This window comes from Alosa pseudoharengus, unplaced genomic scaffold (assembly GCF_046254945.1).
Source record: "Alosa pseudoharengus isolate Yale_2024_CS ecotype anadromous, Long Island Sound unplaced genomic scaffold, YU_APseudo_1.1 YU_APseudo_1.1_scf_24, whole genome shotgun sequence".
Classification (NCBI taxonomy): Eukaryota; Metazoa; Chordata; class Actinopteri; order Clupeiformes; family Clupeidae; genus Alosa; species Alosa pseudoharengus.
In genome coordinates, this window is record NW_027468689.1 from 28,508,591 (window position 1) to 28,535,571 (window position 26,981).

The following is a 26,981-nucleotide window of genomic DNA, read 5'->3' on the forward strand; positions in this document are numbered from 1 at the left end:
AGCTGGGTAATGAGTAGGCCTATCTAGACCACACAGAATAACAAAGCATGATTCATTTTGAAGCCTGCAGATATAAAGATGATAATTAATATCGCATGCTTTATGGTATGCATGACCAATGCATGCGAGATTATTGCATTTAAACCCATAGGCTTAATCCCAAAATTGACATTCCAAAACACACCAAATGTGAATTTTAAAACACACCGCTGGAGGCAGTGTTTCTCTGCAGTTAGACACAAAAGTATTTCCAAACGCGACATTCACAGGTGTAGTTTGTCTCTCTTGGGTTGCCGTAAGTCAGATTGGAATGCAGGTGAAAGGTCAACAACATTGAAGAAAATGGAAGTAAATCAAGCTAAACAAGAGCATCTTTTGGCCTTAAAAGGTATTTCTCAATTTACCGTTCATATTACATGATTTTGAAAACATTCCTTCAGCTGTACAGTTGTTTATCCACCTGACAACAGTCGTTTGAACAACTGAAGCTGGTGATATGGGTCCTAGCATGGAGGCTAATCTAAATACTTAACGACATAGCTGCTAATGTTTTGAAGCGAGTTAAACTGACGTTAACAGAATTGAGTTTTGGCGTATCATCAATAAATTCATAGTATGCAATGTAAGGGATTATGCTATGCGTTATGCGAAAATTATACACCGGGAAGAAGAGGGCGTGAACACAGCCTCATCTGGTAACTTGTTACCTGTCTGGCTAACCTATCGGCTAACGTTGTCTAATTTCAGATTCATTAAAGCGATATCAAAGTTGACATGAAGTTATTCATCGGTAGTTAACGTTAAAGACTGTTAAACGTCGCACTGACATAGTCTGTTTGCATCCATTCCCCATATGTACCCATAATGTGGGGTTCTTGTCTTTAACATAGCCAATGTTGACTTCTGTAAATTATCCGTTCGATACATGATGACGTGACTGGTAGATTACTGAATGGGTTACAATAGTTTATTATCAAGGGTAGCCTATCCATTCCATTATTAACAGTATGGAAATGTCTAGAAACTTTGAGCAGCACTGCACTGTGTGCCACAGTGAGCTGCAGTTAGTCCAGAATGACACCAGCAGGCAGTCTCTGCCAAGATTGTAGAGACCAAGTCAGCAGTCATCTCGGGTCCTGTAAACATGAGACAGTAGTCTGCCTGTCCTCCTAATGCCTGCACTGTGGGGTTTGGAGGACAGATGCACTCTGCTAAGGTTGAGAGGACAACATATACTTTATGTCATGTAATGTGATGGGGCCTGGTTTATCCATTTAAATATATTGAGAGTTAGAAATAGGCCTACCAATTTCCCTGATGTATTTGCAGGTGAAGGAGATGCTGGATAGTGACTGAAGCAGTCAGAAAACAACAATATGTTTTCTCAGTCTTTCCTAGCCAGGTATCCATCATACAGTGTTATCAACCTGACATACGGGTAAACATTTGCAAAGCCATGGCATATTGTCATAGTTCATTTTCTTTTCTTAACAAAGTGGTGCTCCATCGGCCATGGAAAAGAAAGTACAGGCCTAATGGCTTTATTCATGGTCATATTCTGTCCATGAAGGGCATACGGTATGATGACTAGGGTCCAACATCAGATTTTCCTCACGGGCCTGTAGATCTGATTTGTATTTCTACTGGCTCAGAAAAGTCACTTTTTACATAAAACTTGTTTTGTCACATTGTGGCCCAATGAACCTCCTATTTCTGTCAGTAGCTTTACATGTTTAGATTCAACAAGTTAGCCTCAGAGGTGAACTGAAATGATGGTGGTGGGCAGAAAAACTGGCATTGGCCCAAAAGGGCCAGTGACTGGCCTACCAACTAGCCTGTCATACTCTTTTATATGCCCTGGGCCAGACAGTGCTTATGTTGAACCCTAAGACTTTTGGTTTAAGCTATGATTAGACTAAAATTAGCATTATTAGGCAGCACTGGTCTCGTTTGTGAATATGTAGGCTACTTGATGTAGCTGTTGACTTGGCTCTGTCCGAAACATCTTCAAGTTAGTCAACAGGCAATGGGAGGAGAGGCTTTTGCAGCCTTCTCTGGAACGCTGTCAGTAGCTCAACACGTGCAGCATAAAACCAGAGAAGTGGCAATAAATGACTGCAAAATATTGCATATTGATTTATGTGGACCTTTCATAGTCAAGACCAGGGAGGTTTTTTTTCTCCAAAATTGGAGTAGTATTGTGGTTCAGCTTGTCTCTATCAAATGAACAGTATATAGCCTAATATGTAATATATATATATATATATATATAGTCTATATAATATTTGATATATTTTCTCATGGAATGGCCCATTACCCAACTATTTGTTTCAGATTGTTGCTATTAAACCACTTCACCCTTGGCCAGGGTCAGGCTCCCACTGTGCGTACAAACATGCGAGATGACAATAACTCACAGAGTTAACCATCCCACTGTAGCAGTCGCCGCCCGCCAGTACCGCAACTGAATACCTAAATACCTTGTAAAATAGTAAATATAGAGTTGGCAAAGCTTGAAATCAAATGGGCTAATATAATGCCAGTATGTGTCAGTATGTGATTTCACAAGATCTGCTGTCTGAGCTGCTTGTGAAGATATCAGTTTCATTATCATGAGATGCACGAACAAGCAAAATCATAGGCTATATCTACAGAGATCTACAGAGATTTTAGTATTTTGAGCAGGACTTCCACTGCAGTGGAAACCTCCCAGAAATGACCAAATCCACTTGTTTTATCAATTTTGATACTCTTCTGTCTGTAAGTTCAAAGACCATTTTGATCGCTTAAGAGGTTATTAAAATGGCATGGCCTAATTGGTATTAGACTTATTATAATTAAACTATAGGTAAGTTGTCCATATGTAATATGTAATGATAATAATTTGGCTACATGATTTTGTAGATCTGGATTATATTTTTACTTACGTGAACTATAGGCCTATATATTTTTTGCAGTCACATTTTGTCTCAGTCTTAGCATTTACCTTTGGGCATTGATGAAATCTGGCTACTAGTTGCTAGTAATGCCACTTATTTCCATGACATTTAATTGCTGCTGCTCATTGCTTTTGTTTACTTGTTTGTCCACAGTGATGCGGCTTACAAAGCCCACACTCTTCACAAACATGCCGGTGACGTGTGAAGACCGGGATCTACCAGGTAGTGTGTGTGCGTGTGCGTGTGCATGTGCGCTTGCCCTGACCACGTTCATTCCTTGAATGTTCTAAGCACTGCATGGGATGTTTAGGTCAGTGAGAATGCAGTGAACTATTCACATCTTAGCTTATGCATCAGCAAAGAAGACTGTAGCTTGACAGATAAATTGTAGCCAGTCATAGCCAAATGCATACATCAAATTATACAGTAATGGCAGCAAGGTAACTTTTTAAAGACTTAACATACATTTGATCTCTGCTCTATTCCTGTTGTGCCTTTGGAAACTCATTCATTAGCAGAATTACTGCAAAGTTCCCAGTATGACCCCCAGCACCCAAATATAGCGTCCCCCCCACAATCTGACAGGAATTTATAATGTTTGTTTTCTCCCAAGCCTGAAGCCAGCTCTGTGAAATTCGATCGCTGGCCGACAGCCGGTTCACATGGAGCTCCATTAATCACCGTGACACTTGTATGCAGCTCCGCTATTTATATGAGTGGAGAAGCACTCAGTGGTTCCTTTCCTCTGTAAATCACTGGGAATGAGGCAGGTATTACAAAGAGCAGGAGCGATCAGATGTACACAACATATATTTATTTGACATTAAGTTCATTCTGAATACAGTCTTTTTTCCCCTCATGGAATTCATAAGACTCAGTTCTCAGACAGTAAGCATAGTAAGATGTTTGGCGGAGGGTAAGTGCAGAAACAGGCCTAAATATCTCAGGGTTTGAAGATGCGTCTGTGCTATATCAGTGTACCGGATTTTACCTTCAGCCACCTTTGTCCTTCAGGCCCCTTTGTATCCTAGAATAACCTTGCGCATGTGCGTATGTGCGCACGCGTACGTGTGTTTGTTCCAGGTGCCATCGTATCTGTGTATTAAAAGTTGTAGTGTGTGTGTGTGTGTGTGTGTGTGTGTGTGTGTTTTTTTCCTGCCGTTTCAACACTGTGACTAGCTTGTGCATATGACTGTCACCTCTGTCCATGCAAGTGCCACAGCTGTCACTAGTGAAAAGTAGAAAGTGCTATGCCACAGCTGTCACTAGTGAAAAGTAGAAAGTGCTATGCCACAGACCTCTGATCTGTGTGTGTGTGTGTGTGTGTGTGTGTGTGTGTGTCTGTGTGTGTGTGTGTGTGTGTGTGTCTGCACATGTCTGTGTCTGTTCACAGGGGATTTGTTTTGTCAGCTCATGAAGAATGATCCTTCGATCATCAAAGGAGCAGAGATGCTGATGCTGGGAGAAATGTTGACACTCCCTCAGAATTTTGGGTAAAACCATGAATTATGTATTAACTTAAAAATAATATCTGTGAAGGTAAAGCCTGTCTGCACAGTCAACCTGGTAAAACGTGTGTATGTTTTCCCCCATAGAAATATTTTCTTGGGCGAGACCTTCTCCAGCTATATTAGTGTACACAATGACAGCAGCCAGGTGGTCAAAGACATTCTAGTGAAGGTAAGGAGCTGAATGAGTGGTTTCTGAAAGCAGGTGCATCATTTGTTGGACCTCTCAGTGGTGCCGCATTAACCCTTTCGTAACAGAGGACTGATGGAAAAACTCTTTGCTTTAGCAGAGTGAAATGAATGAAATACATATATATAGAAGCACACATTCTTTATCATTTTGCAGAATACACAAAAGGGACACATGTGAATTGCCTGGAATGACTTCCTGTTTCCTGTCTCTCTCCTGCTCGCAGGCTGATCTGCAGACAAGCTCCCAGAGGCTCAACCTGTCTGCGTCCAGCGCAGCCGTCTCAGAGCTCCAGCCCGACTGCTGCATCGACGACGTCATCCACCATGAGGTCAAGGAGATCGGCACTCACATGTATGCATCTGAACCATCGGTCTTGTAGGACAGAGACTTGGTCTATATTCATGAAGGCTTATACAAGGTTTTGAAGTTTATTGAAGGCACTATGGATTTAAATATATTGTGTTTAGTGAATGTGTGAGAGAAAGAAGATATATATACACACTTATGAGACAAGTTAGAAACACATAGACATGACATGATAGAGTAGCTGTCTGATTGCCTTGTCATATTTTTATGTTAAATGATACAAGTGAACAAAACGGCACATAATTCAAATGAAGATGATTTCCTTATTTCCCCCTCATCAGATTGGTTTGTGCTGTCAGTTACACAACCCAGTCAGGGGAGAAGATGTACTTCAGGAAGTTCTTCAAATTCCAGGTGAGCCAAGGATCCAAAGCTGAGACATTTTCCGTGTCCCTCCCCCAGTGCGTTCCTCTGGTCTCTCTTTTAATTAAGTGAGTACAGTTAGCACCAAGGCTCCATGTTGCCATGAGGGAATGACATCGTAAGAACTGCCCTCCACTTGCAGACGAGAGCAGCAGTGCACTTCTCAGGGGAAGTGTTGGGGAGAACAGACACCGGTCTGAAGATAATATTTTGTGTCTGAGGTTTGTCTGTCAGACAGGAACGTTTGTGGTGTGTAGTGCAGCACACAGTGGGTTTCTCTTTAGTATTTCTCTGTAGTTTCTCTGTAGGGTTTCTCTGTGGTAACAAATGTTGAGTCTATTGACTATGGAACCTGAGGGGCTCGGGGAGGAGGAGGAGGCTGACAGAAACTCCTTCAGTCTGAACTCTTTGCTCAATCAGGTCCTGAAGCCACTGGATGTCAAGACCAAGTTCTACAACGCAGAGGTGAGCGTTTCTTTCTTCTGTTGTCAGTGTTTCAGAGCTGCACCAGTCAGAATGCATGTCTGTATTTGTTATGAGATGAGTGACAGAGATCAAATTGGCTTTTTGAGTATGAAATCCTGTTAAGACATCCTTTTGGTTGTGGTTTAGAATAGACTATAGCCATTGCCTTGGACATAAAGCTTTTATATTATGGATTTCATACTAGTTAGTTAGGTGCTGTGGAGAGATATCTGTGTCACTCAATCTGATTTGCTTTTGTAGCATTTCCATTAGCAGAAGGTTCCATGTTGTTTTCCTTTTCTTCCATGATTCCAAGTTTGTAACAGCATAGTTGTATGCTTGCTAGTGTTTTAATGGTATCATTTGCTTGGTGAATATGCATTGTCATGTGTTATTGTTTCATGCATGTAACCCCCCCATCTCTTTTTGTTAATGGTTCCTGTGTTTTTTATTTTCTCATTTAGAGCGAGCTCAGCTCCGTGGTAATTGTTTTTTCCCTTCTCATTTCTAAAGCCCTGCCCTGCCCTGCCCTGCTTTCCATATCATTTGTTGCAGAATGTCTCTTTCTTTCTCTTTCGTTCCTGCTCTCTCTCTCTCTCTCTCAGTCTCTCTTTGTCTCTCTCTCTCTCTCTAATTGGAGCCAATGAAACAAAACGGGGGAAAACACTAAAAGAGCATTTCCAATAAGGGCATAACAAAAATGTCTATACTATTGACCAAAAAGATATGCACACAAGCATACTCGCCTCACCCATGTACACACACACACACACACACACACACACACACACACATATAGATAGATAGATAGACAGACAGACTCTTTATTGATCCCAAGGGGAAATTCAAGATATACAAGCACACACACACACACACACACACACACACACAGACAGATATACTCTACATACCCAAATAGGCTGGCTGAGTTGAGCCAGTGCAGCTGATTGTCCTGCTCTCTGTAGTGCTCTCCCCACTGCTTCTTGTGCTCCAAGCAGAGCTTGTGGCCTCTTGCTGACTCACTGCACAAAAGTGAATTTGGAAGTGTGGTGTGAGGATCATTAATCAAACACCTATTTAATTCTGCTTCAGTTGAAGGGAATCGGGGATGATGCTGCTCAACCTGCCATCTGATTTATGTTTGTCCAATCAGATTAACAAAAAAGACTTAATTGATATGGGTTTTCATTTCACTTACACCTCTTTCATTGGAATAATGCCTTGGGGATTTGTATTCATGTTGATTTTTAAAAGTTTGACTGTAAATCTTGGTAAGTCACGCTCAAAGAGGTCTTGTTGAAGACTGCCGGTATTTGGAATTTCGTACTCCAACATGGGAGAGAATGGTTAAGGCCTTTGCCTGTTGGTTCTGGAATGACTTGATGAGCCTCTGAAGCGCTGGCATGAACTAATCCCAGCTGCCGACCGTGTTCTATGCTACACTAATCCCAACCTGTCGGACTCTGGCCAGCACCAGATTAATTTGGCACAGCATGGATTGGCACCTTATTACCTTATTCAGCCCAACTTGTACACTAGTTAGTTCAATATGATCGGCTTGGGTTTTGAAGTCACTGTTCATACCTGAAGACCTCTTCAAAAACCTCTTGCAAGTAATGCGATAGTAGTTATGAATTATCTTGATGTATTCAAGCATGCAAAACCTCTTTTGTACCATTTATATGAAAGAGAAGATCATGTAACAAAAACTTTGATTATAAGAATATAAACAAGATTGTAACAGATGTATCCTTCTACCGATAGATGATAAGCTTATCCAGAAGATTCTTCAGAAGTAGAAGTTTATCCAAAGTAGTACAATATACAAAGGCCAATCCCAGTGGCTAAATTGTCAGGTGCTGCCCAGAGGTCACTTGCTGATGGCCCATACTGCACCATCCTGATTATTTGACCTTTGACACTTGACCCTTAGACAGATGAGGTGTTTCTGGAAGCGCAGATCCAGAACATCACCACGTCACCCATGTTCATGGAGAAGGTGTCTCTGGAGCCGTCCTTGATGTACAGTGTCACAGAACTGAACAACGTGACTGAAGGGGACGAAGGGTGAGTCAGAGAGAGTATTACACACACACACACACACACACGCACCATAGCGTGTCTCTATCTTAAGTTATAAATCAACCATATGCTACTGGTTTGAGATACTGTGTCTGTGTCCCCCTGTCCTCCAGAGAGTCCACCTTCGGTAAGATGTCCTACCTGCAGCCCATGGACACGCGGCAATACCTCTACTGCCTAAAGCCCAAGCCCGAGTTCGCTGAGAAGGCCGGGGTCATTAAGGGCGTGACGGTCATCGGCAAGCTGGACATTGTGTGGAAGACCAACCTCGGCGAGAGGGGGCGCCTGCAGACCAGTCAGCTCCAGAGGATGGTGAGGAAGCAGTTAATTGATTACAGAGGAAGCTCCAGATCCTAAGAAACTATTTAACAACAACTTACCAGTACTTATATCACCCACAAGTCAAAATCTCATTAAATAGGAGTGAGCATTTAAAGGTGGTAAGCTCAATACTATGTGTACTATAATATGAAGCAAGTTTATGTCTGTGCTCTGTATTGACCACTGGTTTTGGATGTCATGAAGGTTTTAGTGGTGTGTGTGTATGTATTATGTGACTTGTGGTCATTCGCACTGTGTTTGTTTTGAGATGATAAATCAGGGAGGGCCTTTCTCTGTGCTGTGTCTCCGTAGGCCCCGGGTTATGGAGACGTGAGGCTCTCGCTGGAGTACATCCCAGACACGGTCAACATAGAGGAGCCCTTTGACATCACCTGTAAAATCACAAACTGCAGGTGGGGAGCAGAGCTTTGGTTTTAGCTCCCAGATTGCAGTCATTGAAATGCTGTGTCCAGTTTAAGTGCTTACCTGTTTCCTCTGTTGTAACACTGTGTGTGTGTGTGTGTGTGTGTGTGTGTGTGTGTGTGTGTGTGTGTGTGTGTGTGTGTGTGTGTGTGTGTGTGTGTGTGTGTGTGTGTGTGTGTGCGCCCTGCAGCGAGAGGACAATGGACCTGGTTCTAGAGATGTGCAACAGCAGATCCATCCACTGGTGCGGTGTGTCGGGCAGACAGGCGGGGAAACTGGGTCCTAGTGCCTCCCTCTCGATCCCCCTCCGATTGCTGGCCTCAGTGCAGGGCTTACAGGTTAAAGGGCTCCTCCTCACTTACATTTCAGCCCACAATTACACTCACAGAAAACAACCTCAGCGAGCAACACAGAGCATAACCTGATTCTATGATATTCTGTGAATGAAATCTCCTGCATCTAATATGCTTCATACTACAAGTGTGCTTGTGTTTGTAGCTCAGATTATTAAGGGTTGATCTCTGTGCTTTTTTATGGTATACTTAGAAGTGTTGAGTTGTAATGGTGTGTGTGTGTGTGTGTGTGTTTATATTTTTCAGAGTGTGTCTGGCCTGAGGCTAACAGACACATTCCTAAAAAGGACCTATGAGTATGATGACATCGCCCAGGTGTGTGTAGTGTGTCCCTTCTTGATTCCAGAGAGTTAGACCTCCACCCCTCAACACCACCTCCACTGCACATCTCAGAGGACCAAATGTGCTCTTCTCTCCTCTCAGACTTCTCTCTCTCCCTCTGTATCTCTCTCTCTCTCTTTCTCTCTCTAATGCCCATCTATCTCCCATTTTGTCATGTCTCTGATTCTGCACTCCCCATCAACTTTTATGTGTTTTAAATATTATTTTAAAAATACTTATGTTTTAAATGTCTATATGTGAATAAAATGATGTTCTGTTCTGATATTTGGATTAAGTAAATTGTCATTAAATATACACACAAACACACACATTTTTCATAAGTTCATTTCTGAAATTCTAATGAATAAATAAGGTTGAGCTTTTAAATCTTTAAGATGAGACTTAAATGAGATAAGAGTTATACTTATCGACAGTTTATGTTTTGTTTTTTGTTTTCATCTTCTGTTATCACTCTGTTTCTGTAATCCTGGACCCATTCCACTCATATCATATCAGGAGAATGCAGGCATTCTTATTCCAGTGCACTGTAACCTGCCCAACTCCCCTCCAACCCTTTTTTAATGTTAATCAGCGCCACCAAGCACTATATTCAAACATACGCCAGTGAATACTTTTAATTAGGCCAGTGAGGACCAATGCAGGTTGGAGAGTAGTTAGGGGAAATTATACTACATGTTCACCAGTTATATACATTCACCCAGTCATGTTCACCCAGTCTGGTCTGTGAAAATAGTCAGATCATTTTAGTAGTCTGACAGCTTTTGTAAGGACAAGAAGTAAAAAGGTCAAAGTGAGAGTTTGAAGACATTTATTAACATATTTTTGGCAAAACATGACACTGCTTTGTATTCACAAGCATATTCATACTCTTTGTTTGAATGTCAGGTCTAGATCATGCAAAATCAATAAGGCTGACACTAGGCATATCAACACTGCTCCAATCAGGACCGAGTACTGCTAGTGATGTCACCACAAATATGTCTACTGTTCCCTAAAATGTACACATTTTCATTGTCATACATTGTCGTCAAATGTAACCCTACTTTATACATACACATGGGTATATATAAAGTATTGGTGCTTCTATATAATCAATAGGCACAAAATAATGCTTAACTGTAATAAATGGTGTTAAAAAAAAGACAGAGACCCTGATGTGCACAGCCAGCTATCATGAGAAGAGCTGAAGATGTTTTGCACACTGCCACGAAACAGGAAATGCAACATACCCAGTCTATTGGTGAATGATGTTTCAGTTCTGTGCACACAAAACTAGAGGGGTCTTATTCTGACACTACACACGGCATCCCAGATTTCAGCACCACAGTCCCTCGTGACTCACACGTTTCATGAGATGTCTCTCATCCGTGCCGACGTGAATGAAGTATGGGTGTGTGTGAGAGTGTCAGAATCGGACCGCGATGGCGTTCTCCTGCCCTCTGTTTCTCCCAGAATGCCTCTGGGCTGTCCCCAACGTCCATCACCCGTGCCTCTCGCCCTCTCCGCTCGTGGTCAGAAAGAAAGGGTGGAGAGGGACTGCCTTCGTTTCCTCCGCCGGACTTGCGCTCCAAACTCACTCTCTCCTGCACACCTACTGCAGGGCAGAAGAGCAGCTTCAGAACAGCTTCATGTGAAGTATATAGATAGATAGATACTTAGTTGATCCCCAAGGGGAAATTCAAGAATATAGTTCAATGTTTAAAGGAAAAGCCCAGTACATGCATGCCCCATTATGAACAGACATGGTTTGACCGGTACAGTAGTTGTATTTTTGCTAAACAAGGTTAAAGCTCATGTATATTTAATGCTCTGTTATTGCTTCAGATTCTGTGAGTGGAACATAATTACTCCTTTAATTACATTAGCCTTTGCTTTGCACTGATCAGGAAGTAATGGTACCGTATAATTTAGTCAGAAGAGATGGATAACACCATGCTGCTATTGCCAATGGCCCTGTATTCCTGTAATGCCATTTCTTCTGTATCATGCCCCCATGCCAGAGCTGTGTGTGTGTGTGTGCCATGTGGTCTGGTTGTGGCTGTGACGGCGCACCCACCCTGCTGGCTCAGGAGTGTTCTTCGGCGCTGCCGCTGAAGGAGCGGCTGCGGATGTGGTTCCTTAGCTGCTCGATCAGCTCCGGGTTCTGCTGCTGGATCTGCTGGGCAAACTGCTGGCCTCTAACAACACACACACACACAAACACACCCAGTGGACATGGGAGGACATTTAACACTCAGAGAGTGCACGCATCAGACACTGTTCATCACTCAGAGCCACATGAGATATTCCCACATCTGAAAGGCACGGACAGACCAGGAATTCTGTCTTGATGACCCAGAAAAAAAAGTTTTAGGGCTCAAAAACAAACTACTGCCTGTTCTCATTGCATGGTTTCCACAGTGCGCTCTCACTGCAGATTCAAATGAGCGCCCCTAGGGTTCTATACTTGAACATTTTACCCTGTCACCTGTGTATCGTGTGCTGTGTTGTACAGTAGGACGTCACATGTGTATCGTGTGCTGTGTTGTACAGTAGGACGTCACATGTGTATCGTGTGGTGTGTTGTACAGTAGGACGTCACATGTGTATCGTGTGCTGTGTTGTACAGTAGGACGTCACATGTGTATAGTGTGCTGTGTTGTACAGTAGGACTACTCACGCTTCAATCAGACTGGAGATGTCTGATAGACCTCCAACACCAGCAGCATGGTCTCCCACTGCGTTGGACATCATTCCTGACATGCTGAATACCAGAAAGGTCATGCAACACACACACACACACACACAAACATCATCTCTCTCTCCCACACACACAGATCTAGACTAACACTGTTAATCCATTTGGTATTACCATCTCTAATCTCCAAAACATCATATTCAGAGTCATCTAACAACTGCTCAACAGTTGTTCTGCATGCATACAAACAAATATGCACACTTACAGCTGTTGCACCTGCTGATTCTGCATAACACTTGCAGCCTGTAAGGAATAAGCATTAAGACATAGAGTGAATGATTACAGACCTTTGGCAAAATGTCCTGTCACGTTAGCCAACACTTTAGCTGATAATCCTGAGGCAATGGTAACCTCTACTGCAGAAATCTTCTTTAATGAATTAATCTATCAATGATTCAGAATAGGCTTAATCTATTAATCTATTGAATTAATCTATCAATGATTCAGAATAGGCTTAATGTAAGACCGTTTTACTTAATAAGCAAACATCAAAGTTAAATGCAACATTTATCAGGGTAATCCAGGGTGAAACGATGTCTGCATCAGTAAAAGAGAAGAGGGAAAGTCGGAGGAAGTTTAGTTCTGCATTAGCTATGCTTTGCTTGTCTGGCATTTTGTCTGCCAACATTCTACTAGCCTCTCCCCATACAAAGGCATCCAAACAATGGTCCAGATCCCATTCACAGACCCTGGCAGTCATGAGGATCACATTGCAAAAATTCCCCATAATGGCAGACCATAAAGTAGGTATGAGAGATCAGTGCCCTGGGGATATTTATGGATGCATTATTTATGAATGCATTATTCATACATTATCCAGACCCTATCACACTGACTGAATAGTGCATGTCTGCTGACAATTTTTATGTTTTTTTATGGGATTGAAGCTATGTGCATAACTCAGTATACATGTCAAATGTATCATAGCAGATAAACTGATTAGCAGATAAACACCCCGTATCCTTACCATACTTATGAATGCAGGGTTATTGATCAGACTGGCCATGTCGAAACCCAATCCTGTGGCAGTCTGATTAGAAAAAACAAACCCATGAGAATAAGATTATGCGAGCACATATAAAGTCATTGTCAGGACCGTATAGTTTTCAAGGCCTTAGCAATTTCGTATGCTCTTGACCCCATTACATGACATAATGAGGGTATGCAGCAAGTAGCTATATATACTAGAGGTGATAAGTGATACATTTATCATTTTTTTATATAAAGCCTCCCCATCAATGTAAGAATTTCAAAGGATACTGAATTATGTGGTTCTCTTTTGTGGCATCGTGAAGTTTCTTTGACAGGTTATTTTACCATCAAGAATCATGTTTGGTTTGATAAAGGCTTCCATCATAGGACTAGCCTGGGAACACCCAGACCTTCACAACTGTATAATTGGGAGTGGGTCTGGAGAAGGTTCATTGACTTACGACTTCCAGCAGGGGCGTAACTAGCAGTGAAATTAAACTTACATTGGTACCTGAAACTCTTCCCAAATCGTTTCAACAGTGTAGCAATCTAAGGTTTTAAATGCAGTTGTTTACTCAGTCCCAAAGAAATACACATCCATGCCAGGTTAGTGATTGTATTTGCATCCCTGTGTTTTAGGGACTAGGAAATGGGCTCTAATGGTCCCTTGGCAGACCTGCAGAGCAAATCCCAAATTTGCTAAAAGTTCGTATGGGAATTCCCAGGCTATCGTAGGATATGATAATCTTCACATCTTTATCTTTAACATTGCATTACTGTCAATATAGTATATAGAAATCCAATTGAAATGCAGATATTCCTCCTAAGACAGTGTTAGCATTATCACAGTGTTAGCATTATCACAGTGCTAGCATTATCACAGGGCTATCACATTATCACTGGAGAATATCAGGCCATTTATAGTAACTACCTGACTGGACACCTCCCTTTGTTTCTGCTCTGCAATCTTCAGGTTGGATTTGTAGGTGTCATTGTCTGGGTCGAGCACCAGGGCCTTCTTAAAGTAGGAGATGGCATCAGGGTACTTACTCATGGATGTCAGAGCCAGCCTAGAAACAAAAACAATATACAGAATGACCTTTCAAACAAAATGCATCAGGGATCTCTTGGGTGTGTTGGTTGTGAGGCTGGTCTAAATCCAGGCCATGAGCTGTTGAGATAGATGGCACCATCAAGACCCACATCTACCTCTGACATTAAAACATCTTGTAACATCTTGTATTTCAATCACAACAGGGTCATTAGCCTGTTATTACACATCAGACTCAACAGACAACAATTTGGCTTCAGATTCATGATTTCAGCAATCATGGTAATTATCCATTTGAATGGGCTCTTTGATAGATTCCAAAGGAAAAGACTCAATTTACAGTCTAGGGAAATGTAAGAGGATCTCTCACACAAATCTCAGGAGGAATGTAGATCTCTGTAATCAGGACTTACCCCATTCGCCCATATGCCTTGCTGTAGGTGGGGTCAATTGCTATGGCTCGCTCACAGTCTACTGTGGCCTCGGTGTAGTGACCCAGTTTACTGTGCGCCGCTGCCCTAAGGAGAGCACATCAACACACACACACATAGCTAAGGACCGGGCCTTAGAAAGGGAGAAGACTGTCCTAGCTGTCACACAGTGCCCTGCACAGATAACTTACAGCCTGCATGTGAAGCCCGGCACAAATCATTTTATGGCTCAAATGACTTTGTCACTGTGGGAGACCCATTTTGGGCAGTGCAGCTCACAGCATGACCCTACAAGGTACCACACACAGGCAGCACGGCTCCAGCATTACTGTTGCACATTTTTATGTCTTCCATGCACATTTTATGGATATTTCTGCTATAAGCATTATGCTTACATTCACTCATTTAGATAAATACCAACTATACAAGACAAACCACTGTCTTTCGCAGCCACAACGTGATCACCTATATACTGCACTGCACTGACATTGTATTAGCAGCTCTATGCACCCAATACTACAGAATGTTATACCTACATCAATCACTTTCTTCCCTCTACCTCTTCTCTTTCCCCTCTCTCTGCACTCCACTGCTTTAACACTCATTGTCTATAGATGACCTTGGACTACACTATTACTTATAATAGCATGGGGTCAAATGGCCCTTGCCATGCACAGAACAGAATTCACTGCACCTGTTGCAGTAGTAAACAGCATTTCTTTGGTCCAGATCAATGGCTTTCGTGTAGCAGTCCACGGCAGAGGTGTAGTTTTCCTCCTTCATGTGATTGTTACCTACAGGGTGCAATCCAAGTAGCAACATTTATTATGACTGTCTTTCTCTGTTTTTGTAAAATGTTGTTTCTAGAACTGATACAGCATATGGTACAGTTTGTTTTTGTTATTACAAATACTTGTTCTTCCTTGAAAATGAAACTATTGGAGTGATTCAGAGTTTGAAAGAACTAGAAAGAAACACTGGAGTTGAGAGATTATAAATGCACAAGCAGCTCCGTACCTTCATTCTTCAGCTGCTCTGCCCTCTCTATAGTCTCTGGAGGAGGGGACGTCTCTGGGGTGGTCAGATTGTCATTCTGAGAGTGAAACACAGACACCATCACTCATCACCAAGTCAACCTGCACACTCACCCCCCTAGTGTGGGGGGTATGACCTGTGGCTTGCCAACTCTAACTGTCCCTGTCCTTATACCACAGCTCTCCTTACACTGCAGGTCACAGCAACCTTTTTCAAATGTGGGGCAGAGGGTCAGAAATATCTAGAACATTTCCAGCTATCCACGATATGATAGAATAACACATTTGTTGAAGACCTTGCAGGAATATAAACACTACTTTTGTATAATGAAAATGGCCCTGCATAGCTCTGTACTGGTTAATCATTGGCTCATCACTGACGGTATGGGAACTGGCATGATTAGAACTGGCTCTGGAGGAATAAACTGCCCTTGACACGGCCTCAGTGGTCAATTAGGTGGCTTAATTAAAGTGGCTTAATTTAAGCCAGAGAGCGTTTGCCTACCATTACCAGTATCTATCTACAACCAGCAATGCACCAGGTAAGGATGAATAAGACACAGACATGCAACATGCAGCCCACCTTAAGCAGGGAATTAAGGAAGATCTCAGTGAGAGGTTGAGGAGCAGCCAGGTGACAGTCGCTGGGGCTGATCTTAAACGTGGTCTCCAAACACTGTATTGCAACTATGAACAGGAATACAGAGCAGCAACATTCAATCGTTTTCCACATCTCTGTGCAGTGGTTCTGTCTCCTGAGCATTAAATCCATCATGTTACTGAGCTACAGAGGCGTCAATATGAATCATGTCTAAACACAAACATTCACTTTTCTTTCAGTTTGGTGTGTTTACATAAGCTATTTTTTTCAAAGTTTGTTATTGGTTGAGTTACTCCAGGGATAGGCCCATGTAGCCTACCTTCGAGGCTTTCCTGCTCATCAGAGCTGAGAGACCCCCGGTTTGTTTGTTCTCTGAGGAACTGCACAATGGAGAATGCTAAGCGCTGATCCACAGACATGCTCACTACAGAGAGAAAGCATTACACATGATGCTGTCAGTGTCCCATACCGAACAGCGACTTGACTTATTATAATATTGTCTACAGCTACAGTTTATACAGCTGATAGCCATCCCCACTATGCTCTTAGGCCCAGCCTATAATACAATATTGATGGCTTAACTGAGATCTGGAAAGCCCATGCACATAGGACAAGGCTGTCAAACTTCCAGGGTTTACCCCCAATTCACGGATTTGATGCAAATTCTTTGGATGATACAAACAGGTAAGGGATAGGCTACGCTAATTACATAATAGAGACCACACGCAGCACCCTCGCAGCTGGAGACTACGCGTGGATGATCGCTTCATGTAATGCGTGCAGCCCACAATAACACACATTGTTCGATCAGTTGTAGCCTAGGCTATGTTCTGCGCTCATATGGTGCAGTACAAACTGTGATGTAATACCAACATGGGTGTCAGTATAGGCTACGTTATTAGCATTTATTCTGCACCCTATTGTCATGTCTGAATGGGGCATAATTTAATCAAACGCGCGGAGCTACCAAATGCCCTTTCCCAACAAACGTCTAGCATTTGATGATTTTACTGCCTGGCTATGATGATGACAGCAACATTGCTTTATTCTGAGAAACAGAGGCGTATCCCGAATCGCTCGTTGCATATCTAAGCTGCGCGCCCCAATTCAGTAAAAATAAGATGTGTAGCCTACAAGGATGCTTTGGGGGCACCCGCCCACCTACCTGAGATGTTTTGCAGCTGTCGGCTGTCACAGCGTCATGAAACTTCGGTCCAGATCGATGCTCTCTCAAGCGCCTGCGCATACTCAACGGAAGTGAACCGGGGGATACACACGAATCTGTTCAACAGTGAAATAGGGAAGATAAGTTTACCTGTTTGCACGAAAATCCACATGATAGTGTTGTGATGTTTTGATAGTGTTGTGATGTTTTTTCTCAGCATTTTGATGTATCGCAGGGGAAACAGGTAACCGACTCCCGCCATTCAGTCCCTGTTTGTTCTTGATCAGATGTGAGCTAAGCCAAAAGAGACACTAAAATTAACCGGCTGTGTGAATTATGACTCTTTGGCATTTACAGTCATACCACACGCGCGTAGTTAAACTAGAGCGCTTCGGGTTTTACAAATCCAATTATATTTTATGCTTAAAGTTTATAAAACGACTATGGTTAACGGATCAAATAGTGATGTATTTACTTTTACGAGTAGCCTATTCATGGTGTAGAGTAGAGTGCGTTTTTGACCTCAAGGGATATTGAGAAGGGACACTGCCACTCAAGGCTTGGGAGAAAAGACGTTTCATCATTAGCACTGAAACAATTCGCACCATGTGTCAAGCCCGCAGTATCGTGTTCCTAGATGCGTTGCGGAATTTTCTGGGATTTATCACTTGTTTATTTAAGAAACCGTGAGACATTCGTGAGTTAGCAGCGTGCCTGTGTGAGTCTCTCCTTAACTTAAGAGCGCAGACTCCGAACTAGTCATTTCATTAAGCAATCAGTGGACATCACTGCGCTGAACAATAATATTGATTTGATTGGATTGGAAATTAGATATTGATTGGACTGGAGACATTTCCTCTTCTCTCTGTCAATCTGTTTAGAATATAGCGAGTGACAGTGGTTTATTTGATTCCTTAGGCTCTTGCACGCCAGATCGTGTGTGGCCATGACCCTGCAGAATGGACTGCCGATTTCAGGCAAAGACTACTCAGGCTCTGCTCACAGCAAAAACAGTCTGAGATGGGATCTAACCCCTGCACAGATCCAGGAACACACGAAGGAGTTGATTCAGAGGGTCCGACAGGTTTATGACACTATTGGAGCTCTGGATGTTGGTAAAGTTACCATTGAAAACACTGTGAAGCCCCTAGCTGATGTAAAGTTATATTATGCCTGTGAGTATGATTGTGTTGGTATTCAGTTTAATATATAATTCATTGTTTTGAGAGCATACTCCCAATTTTACTGTGTTTTTTCAGGCTCTGGGTAAATGTGCAAAATACATAAAACTGAGTCATAGCATGCACAGCTGTCAGAGGATCTTACTTAAGCTTTTATTTGTAACATAAATTTGGATTTGGTTGTTCTGCGTGTTTTTAATTACATACTTTGCTACATATACCACAATCAAAAGATAAGTATAAGTAAAGTGGAAACTACAACATGTAGATTACTTATGGCCTTTTAAACATATTATTTTCATGCTTTATACTTCTTGGCTTGAATGATAGTTCCAGTCAGTCTCACAGATAAACCTGTTTGCCCCAGCGTCCCGACACGTCTTGGACTTCCCTCAATTCATATCTCCGTTTAAAGATGTCCGCCTGGCCAGCACTGAGGCGGACAAACGGCTGGCTGAGTTTGATGTGGAGCTGAGCATGAGGGAGGACATCTTCCACAGGCTCATCGCCCTGCAGGTAATGGGTCAGAATCTCATTTACAGAATGAGATTTTCTTGTAATTCTATTTGTGATGGTACAGGAACAAAGATTCTAGAGTGCTCCGTTCTAAGATCTTTGGTACAGACAAGGAGTGGTTTCAGGTCTATTGTTTTACTTGGTTTGGTGTTTGTATTGATGTTTGAAGTGGTGGTTAAAGATGCAGCAAGTACGTTTTTCTTTTTTTTTCTTTTTGTTTCAGGTGGTCTGATGCATAATATGACATTTTCATGTCCTGAAATATGTAAATAAATGCCTTCAGGCTCGTCTTCCATGAAGAAAGATAAGGAATTGTCGGGGACTCTCCCTTACTCTATAACCAGGAATTATAATAAAAAATATGGTAGAACAATAACATATAGATAAGGTAGATAAAAATGACATATGTCACACCTGCTCCAAATATTTTTACCTTTAAACTTGGGAGTGAGGTCCACTGAGTTCAACTTGGCAATGAAGTCTATGGAGACACTAAACACTTAGTCCAGGGTATTTACAGTCATTGTGGCTGCGCTGTAAGTATTAAAGTGAAGTTTAAGACCTTATTTGTTCCAGAGTATTTATTGTCTTTATGGCCCATTTAATTGAGATGTGCATAAGGGTGCAGATGAAGTCTTCACTGTCATGAGGAGAGAGGGAGGGTATTGGTGGATGTGCTCTCCCCGCATGTTCGCATGTGGGCAGGAGACTTTCCGATTCTGGCAGAGGGGTCAGGCTTGGCAGATGATGGAGGAACAGCAGCCAACTATTTTCTCTACCAGTGGCTGGAGAAGTGGGCTATTTCTGAGCTTCAGGACCCCTGTGTGCATGCTGGGTTGTGTCCCTGGGTTTCATTGGATGAGTTTCCAAAACAGATCAAATTTGTCAGATGCTGGGAAATGATAGTGTCTGTACAAAATGATTTTTAAAACTCTATACCTCTATGTGTGTTTTAAAAATACATTTCTGTTCAAGTTACATTGAAATCCTTTTCATTGCATCATTAACAACTTGGACCAACACAGTTGGATGTGTATCCATTCTGATTTGTTGGTCAATAACATTGAAGCATTACTGCACTGCACTCTCATCACATGCCTCTAGGTGTGATTGGAAACATACAATTTCATTTGTGAGCTGAATTGACATTTTTGACATGATCTACATTGGGGCAATGTCTCTTTAGGATGATGCCACTCTCTGCTTGTGCCATAATTTTCTCTTCCCTGAAGTGAAATAGCTTTAATGAATTCCTGAAGGGAAGTATTATAGTATATATACTCTTTTGATCCCGTGAGTGAAATTTGGTCTCTGCATTTATCCCAATCCGTGAATTAGTGAAACACACTCAGCACACACACAGTGAGGTGAAGCACACACTAATCCCGGCGCAGTGAGCTGCCTGCAACAACAGCGGCGCTCGGGGAGCAGTTAGGGGTTAGGTTACAAGTCCGAAGCGCTAACCAGTAGGCCACGGCTGCCCCTAAGTAAGCCGTGTAAGTAGCGTTCCCTGTATCTTTATCTATCCTTATCAAAAACAAATCAAAATCATTTTTAGATTTTAATAATAATAAACCTTGAGGCCTTACATTTTTATCTGCATGATCACAACTTTATAACCTTGGACCTCTGATAATCTTACTCCTAGGCTCTCCATTCCGCCTTTGAATTGATATATGTTATGAATATATCTCAGGTCATCCAAATAAGACCGATATGCTAAAGTAATCTAATATTTTGTAGGAGAAGAAGGTAAATGGCCTCTTACCTGAGACGGAGCGATTTGTTAAGAGACTGATTAAACTAGGCAAGCGGAATGGGCTGCATTTATCAAAAGATATCCAGGAGGTGAGTGCTCAGACAGTGTCCACAGTGTTGATGATCACAATATGTCATAGCAATTCTAAGAAATGTAATTTGTTCATGTCATTTCTTCTTTGTTCAGGAGATTAAATCAATATCAAAAATGATAAGTGAATTGTCCATTGACTTCAGTAGTAATATTAATGAAGAGAATACCTTTCTGTTTTTCACTGAAGAAGATTTAGGTAAGTACTCAGAGTATACATCTATATATTTTCATATCTTTCACGTTCTTTATCTGTTTGTCTGTCTATCTGTCTCTAATTGTTTTATTATTCTTCATGCTGTGTTATGAGGTGGTATGGCTGAAAGCTATATGGCTAGTCTTGACAGACTGGAAGATGGCCGTTTCAAAGTGACTCTTGCATATCCCCACTACTATCCGCTAATGAAGAGGTGTTACGTCCCGGAAACGAGACGTAAAATGGAGGAGGCTTTCCACAGTCGTTGTAAGGAGGTACAGACTCAGACTGCCATTTCAGTGATGTAATCTGTTTTATATATAATCTGTGGAGATGGACCCATGGAGGTGTGTGTGTGTGTGTGTGTGTGTGTGTGTGTGACCTACAGGAAAACACTCCTATTCTTGAGAAGCTGATTGAGCTCCGAGCCCAAATGGCCAAGATGCTGGGCTTTCAGACCCATGCAGACTACGTGTTGGAGATGAACATGGCTAAGACTTCAAGTACAGTAGCTCGTTTCCTAGGTATGTGGTCCTTTGGCACCTGATGCCTGCACTGTCATTTCAGGGTAATGCTGTTGTTTCTCTCTGTAGAAAAAACATCTATGAAAAGGTGGTGTATGTACAGTATGTGTAATATTTCATGCACTCTATTTGCTATGTGGTCAAGTCTTAAATGGTTTGAATGCACTGTGTGGTTTATTGCTGTTTGTGTGAAGATACAGATCCCTGGTACAGTAGGGTCAGGTGTGGAGAAAATAAGTCGTTTTGTAAACTGTTCCCTTGGTTTTGTAAACTGTGCCCACAGTTACTGTAGACTATCCATCCATGATCTGTGCGCTCTTTACATGCTTTTCAGATAGTCCACTTGGTATTTCACCTGTGTGTTGCATTTGTCATTGTGTGTGTTGAGGGCTCGTTGGTGTTTCTGGAGTAGTGTAATGTGTTGTGTTTTCTCCTCAGATGAGTTCCATGAGAAGTTGAAGCCACTGGGTGAGCAGGAGAGGAAGTTCATCCTGTCTCTCAAACAGAAAGAGTGCAAGAGGCGGGGGCTGGACTTTGATGGACAGATCCATGCCTGGGACATGCCTTACTATATGAACCAGGTGGAACATGTGAAGTTCTCGGTGGACAAGGACAAGCTGATCGAGTACTTCCCGCTTGAGGTGGTCCAGGAAGGGCTTCTAGGAATTTACCAGGACCTGCTAGGCTTAACCTTCTGCCAGGTCGAACATGCCCATGTCTGGCATGATGGTGTCAGCCTCTACTCTGTTCTGGACAGTACTACTGGTGAGGAGATTGGCCAGTTCTACCTGGACCTGCATCCCAGGTACTGCACAAAGAACTTAAATGCCACAGACCAGTAGAAGCTAGTTAGAAATCAAAGGTATGTTTTTAAGGTGTGGGATCTCCAAACAATATTATTCTGTACAATGCTGTAAGTTTGTTTATGTTTTATTACTAATGTTGCTGGTATTAAATATGTACAGTATGACATAATGTGTTGTTATAGAGTGTGAACTGTTAATGCCATGCAGATTTTCGTGTTTCAGCATTTTATCACGCATGATGAAATAGCATGACTCGTACATATTATTTCACTTGGATAGTTGGTTGTGAATTGTGTCACCATTTAGAAATCCAGTTGATGTACTTATGACCGAGTGTGCTTTGTCTCCAGAGAGGGGAAGTATGGACACGCAGCCTGTTTTGGTCTCCAGCCCGGCTGCCAAGGGCCTGATGGGAAACGCATGGTGCCAGTGGCGGCCATGGTGGCCAACTTCACCAAGCCCAGCGGCTCCTTCCCTTCGCTGCTGCAGCACCACGAGGTGGAGACCTTCTTCCACGAGTTTGGCCACGTTATGCACGAGCTCTGCTCAAGGGTGAGGTAGCCCCCAGCCTGTCTGGGCATGTTTTTTAATATTTCCTTATTTCAATGATTAATGGTTACAATATTATTGTAATGTAAAGTTTACCATAGTGCCTCTTCATTGCATAGGAGGAATTTTCAGTGTTTGTTTGTGGTTATATTCTCACCATCAGTTTAAGTGCTAGTGTATTACACATTTTCTCATCTAATGGCTTCTGACCTTTTCAGACTCAGTATGCAGAGTTCAGCGGCACGTTGGTGGAAACGGACTTTGTGGAGGTTCCCTCTCAGATGCTGGAGAACTGGGTGTGGGAACGTGAGCCACTGCACCGCATGTCGCGGCACTACAGGGACGGCAGTGCCATCCCAGACAGCCTGCTGGACAAGCTCATCGTCTCCAGGGTGGCAAACACGGGTGAGCCGTAATATCAGAAGTATAACAATAGGCCCCAACCAACAATATGCACCATGCAAGTACATGTCGGATGGACATTGTTTTGCAACGATTTTGAGCCACCATCTTCATGGTATTGTGCACAAATATCATGTTTGCTGAAGTTGTTTGAATATCAGTTGTACACTTATTTATTGGACTGTTCCATCAACATTACACTCCAAGCAGCACTGTTTTTCCACTGGATGTTTACCATCAGTATGACACAATAAAGCCGTCTCCAAAGAAAAACACTTTCTCTGTTGAAAAGCACTGTTAAATGCTAAATGTTCCCCTCATGGGTGTAACCTGCCTGTGTGGTGCGTCCGTTGTCTCCAGGCCTGATGAACTTGAGGCAGGTGGTGCTCAGTAAAGTGGACCAGTCCCTCCACACTAAACCCAAGGCAGACACAGCCCAGGAGTTTGCTAAGCACTGCCAAGACATCCTGGGCATCCCTGCAACACCAGGTATTCAGTTACAGTCTTCGGTAATCAACAGATGCCTTCAGGATGTCATGGTAAAGACTTCACACTCTGAGGTCTACATTATATCCTGGCAAGACTGAAAGGCCCTACAGTGAATGTCTCTTTAGGAAAGATCTCTGTTAATTTCCATGCATGATTGATTTATGAGGCTTAAGTGGAATAAATAATACAATAATATATTAAGTAGGCTACTTCAATTGTGTTTGTTGAACTGACCCATGGGTATATAGTTGCCACTTACCTCCTTGCCTTGTCCTCCTCCTGCTATTATGTTATTTTGCCCTGCATAGTAACCTGGCCAAGTCCACCTAGAATCTCCTTCCAGTGGAAACAAGGTGAAACAAAGTAGTGGTGGTAGTCTGGTATTAGCCTCTACAGGCCGAACAGCTACCCCTACCCAGCTATGTGTGGTGATGACCATTTCAGAGAGAACATTGCCCTCTACAGGATCGATAACTCCTCAGTAGTCTGGTGCAGATGGATTTTAGTACACACATATCCCTGTATGCTTCATGTTAATGCCAAGCCTAACCTGATTTGCTAACATTCATTACTGAGACGTTATGGAATATTTGACTGCCTATATGTTTTCTGCTGGCATTACTTCTCAACAGGCACAAACATGACTGCTAGCTTCAGCCACCTGGCGGGGGGTTATGACGGTCAGTACTATGGCTACCTATGGAGTGAGGTCTACTCCATGGACATCTACTTCAGTCGATTTAGAAAGGAGGGCATCATGAACCCTAAGGTATCACGATGAGCCTCAACACATTTTCATACCACTTCTCACCGTCTTGTGTTGGTTGTGTTTTTACCCTTCAGCAATTAGACTCCTGAAGATTTGCAACTCTACTTATTTTTTATTTTATTTTATCCCCTTCTGCTATTACCCCCCCACCCCCCCCCCACCCCCCGGACTGAGCTACAAACAAATACCACCAACATTGTTGTGTGACAATTAAAGTTTCTATTCTATTCTATTCTATTCTATTCTATTTGTGAGTGGCTGCAGAGTGATGATATGCCCATCCTTTGTCATTTATACATTGATATGCCTATTATGTTATATACATTTCTTGATTTACTTCATTATTTTGTTACACATTGTCTGGTGTGTTTTAAAGACCTTCTGCTGCTTTACAGGTGGGGAAGGAGTACAGAAAGGTGATACTGGAGACGGGTGGCTCAAGAGATGGGGCAGACATGTTGAAAACCTTCCTTGGACGTGAAGCACAGCAGGATGCTTTCTTTTACTGCAAAGGACTAACAGAGAATCGGAATGGCTTTCTTTGACCTTATCACCCATCACCATTTAGTATGAGTGATTCACAGTTGCACTTTCATGTGTAACAAAGCTGTTAATTGGAATGATTGTTTTCCTTTCACACCATGTTTATGTGAAGTGATAAGGCTTCTTCTCCTCAAGTTCTCTTGTGAAAATCTTTTATATGGCTGATGTTTAACTAGCAGATTTTTCCACATACACACACACCACACAAACACTTGAGCAAAGCAAAAAACAAGGCTTATTAAAATGCAAAAGCTCAAATATAGAGAAACCACTGCAGAAAATATTGGATCCAGTCATCTGTTCAACTAAAGCCATCCTTACACCTGAAATATTCTTGAAAGATTGCAGTATTTTGAGTAAAACTTGAATGGGGGGCATTAGTTAAAATACTCCAATCTTTCAAGAATATTTCCCAAATCTTGTCAGCGTCTTCATACATCAGAAGACTTTACCAAGTCGAGTGAAGTCTGACCCATACATCAGAGGACTTTGGACAAGATCTTCTTTTTGTCTTTGTGGTTTCTTTCCCTCCTGAAATATAGGAATCACCATTCATTTAGATCAAACAGCCCCAACACTGTTATATATCCACGTCATCCATCCTTATCTTTTTTTAAATAATAAACATCAAACCAGAAAACTTTACCTGGAATCACTTGCGGATGTATGGAACTCATGCATACACTAGGGGGAGACAAACTTCACTAAATTAACTGGGTTGTTGCTGTTCGAAAGGTTTTGAAAGTGAAAGGTTCAAAGAAGGTTCTATTATCAGGCAGAATATCCAGTAAAGTGATAACTACACATTTGTTTGAATTACTTTTATTTTGTTACATAGTCGTAGCATTAAATGGATAACAAATGCCGTATGATCTTGGGTTCATACTTCACAATTTTACCACGACAAGAACTGCACCTTGACGTTATGCGGTAATTCGACAATCTCGTTATACTTTACATATCGATTAAACCAATTGGCTACGCAGTCAAATGCTCTCTTATTCTCGTGATAGGGTGTATTGCTATCAGAAGCGGACTAATCGACTTATGTCAGTTCTATTTTACCAGAGTGTGGAAATAATAGTGCAGAAAATAAGGTAACCTACTTCAACGTGCGACATTTTGGTAATCAACCGAAATAGTAAACGCTGCGATGGTCCTTCCCATAGACTGTAGTGTAGTGTTTACACTGGGCTAGGTAATTTACTCAACACTTTCATTGGTTCTTTCTATATGCCCATCAAGCGGCGCCTGATTCCTTGTGTTAGAAACTGAGACCTAATGGTCCCATTCCAATGAGACGGTCCCAGCAAAACCGCATTACCCTGTAGACTGCTGTGGTACAGGCCGACACATTTGCTATCGTCACACACTGCGTAGCCAAGCTAGCTGTATCAGTTGTGACTGCTTGAGCTGATTGTTGCTTTCTGTCATGTTTCCGTGTCGATTTCTATTTCAAACGTAGCCTAGCTCCTTGAAATAGTCAGACTGTATGTAACGTTATCTATCTGAAATGTAATGTTTCGGGTGGGTTTCAGCGGTGATTTGGGTGCGGCACTGTGTTTGGAGAAGAAGGGGTTTGCGCTGTGACGGTGGACTTTTTTGCCTTTTGTATTTCCTTGCCTGTTGTGGACATTTTGGATTGCTATTTTATTTTTGTAGTTTTACGTTGATTTTAACCGCTTCAAAGGAATATAGGGTCACTTTTATGAAAAGATAGTACGATTTTGTCAGCGTCTCCTACTTAGGTCTTGTTTTCTATATACAAGAAAACTTTAAACAACAAATAAGTTGGGGAGGGGATTGATGCA

The 26,981-nt window shown here is 42.1% G+C and overlaps 3 protein-coding genes across 5 annotated transcripts; 2 read left to right on the top strand and 1 right to left on the bottom strand.

Moving 5' to 3' along the window:
- The first annotated feature begins 278 nt into the window (after positions 1 to 278).
- Positions 279 to 9,617, top strand: trappc13 (trafficking protein particle complex subunit 13). The gene is made up of 13 exons (XM_076303679.1): positions 279 to 388; positions 3,093 to 3,161; positions 4,333 to 4,432; positions 4,535 to 4,619; positions 4,864 to 4,991; positions 5,288 to 5,360; positions 5,790 to 5,834; positions 6,299 to 6,316; positions 7,768 to 7,901; positions 8,030 to 8,228; positions 8,550 to 8,650; positions 8,851 to 8,998; positions 9,260 to 9,617. Exons 1-13 carry the CDS (start codon positions 343 to 345, stop codon positions 9,365 to 9,367), a joined length of 1,254 nt encoding a protein of 417 aa, XP_076159794.1. The 5' UTR covers positions 279 to 342; the 3' UTR covers positions 9,368 to 9,617.
- A 529-nt stretch (positions 9,618 to 10,146) lies between these two features.
- sgtb (small glutamine rich tetratricopeptide repeat co-chaperone beta) lies at positions 10,147 to 17,417 on the bottom strand. Of its 2 annotated transcripts, none has more exons than XM_076303688.1 (12): positions 17,347 to 17,417; positions 16,501 to 16,605; positions 16,164 to 16,267; positions 15,564 to 15,639; positions 15,241 to 15,340; positions 14,529 to 14,633; positions 13,996 to 14,134; positions 13,060 to 13,122; positions 12,298 to 12,335; positions 12,015 to 12,098; positions 11,412 to 11,532; positions 10,147 to 10,946 (listed from the first exon to the last, which is right to left on the bottom strand). In XM_076303688.1, the coding sequence occupies exons 2-11, from the start codon at positions 16,598 to 16,600 to the stop codon at positions 11,421 to 11,423; spliced, it is 921 nt and encodes a 306-aa protein (XP_076159803.1). In that variant the 5' UTR covers positions 16,601 to 16,605; positions 17,347 to 17,417; the 3' UTR covers positions 10,147 to 10,946; positions 11,412 to 11,420. The 2 variants fall into 2 exon arrangements, with proteins under 2 accessions (XP_076159803.1, XP_076159801.1); XM_076303686.1 differs by having other exon boundaries at positions 10,147 to 10,949.
- A 32-nt stretch (positions 17,418 to 17,449) lies between these two features.
- On the top strand, positions 17,450 to 25,882 carry nln (neurolysin (metallopeptidase M3 family)). 2 transcript variants are annotated; one of them, XM_076303684.1, is made up of 13 exons: positions 17,450 to 17,590; positions 18,265 to 18,521; positions 18,895 to 19,043; positions 20,787 to 20,891; positions 20,989 to 21,091; positions 21,203 to 21,363; positions 21,477 to 21,612; positions 22,051 to 22,417; positions 22,769 to 22,970; positions 23,186 to 23,372; positions 23,730 to 23,858; positions 24,491 to 24,627; positions 25,023 to 25,882. In XM_076303684.1, exons 1-13 carry the CDS (start codon positions 17,550 to 17,552, stop codon positions 25,170 to 25,172), a joined length of 2,124 nt encoding a protein of 707 aa, XP_076159799.1. In that variant the 5' UTR covers positions 17,450 to 17,549; the 3' UTR covers positions 25,173 to 25,882. The 2 variants fall into 2 exon arrangements, with proteins under 2 accessions (XP_076159799.1, XP_076159800.1); XM_076303685.1 differs by lacking the exon at positions 17,450 to 17,590 and having other exon boundaries at positions 18,396 to 18,521; positions 18,858 to 19,043.
- The last annotated feature ends 1,099 nt before the right edge of the window (positions 25,883 to 26,981 follow it).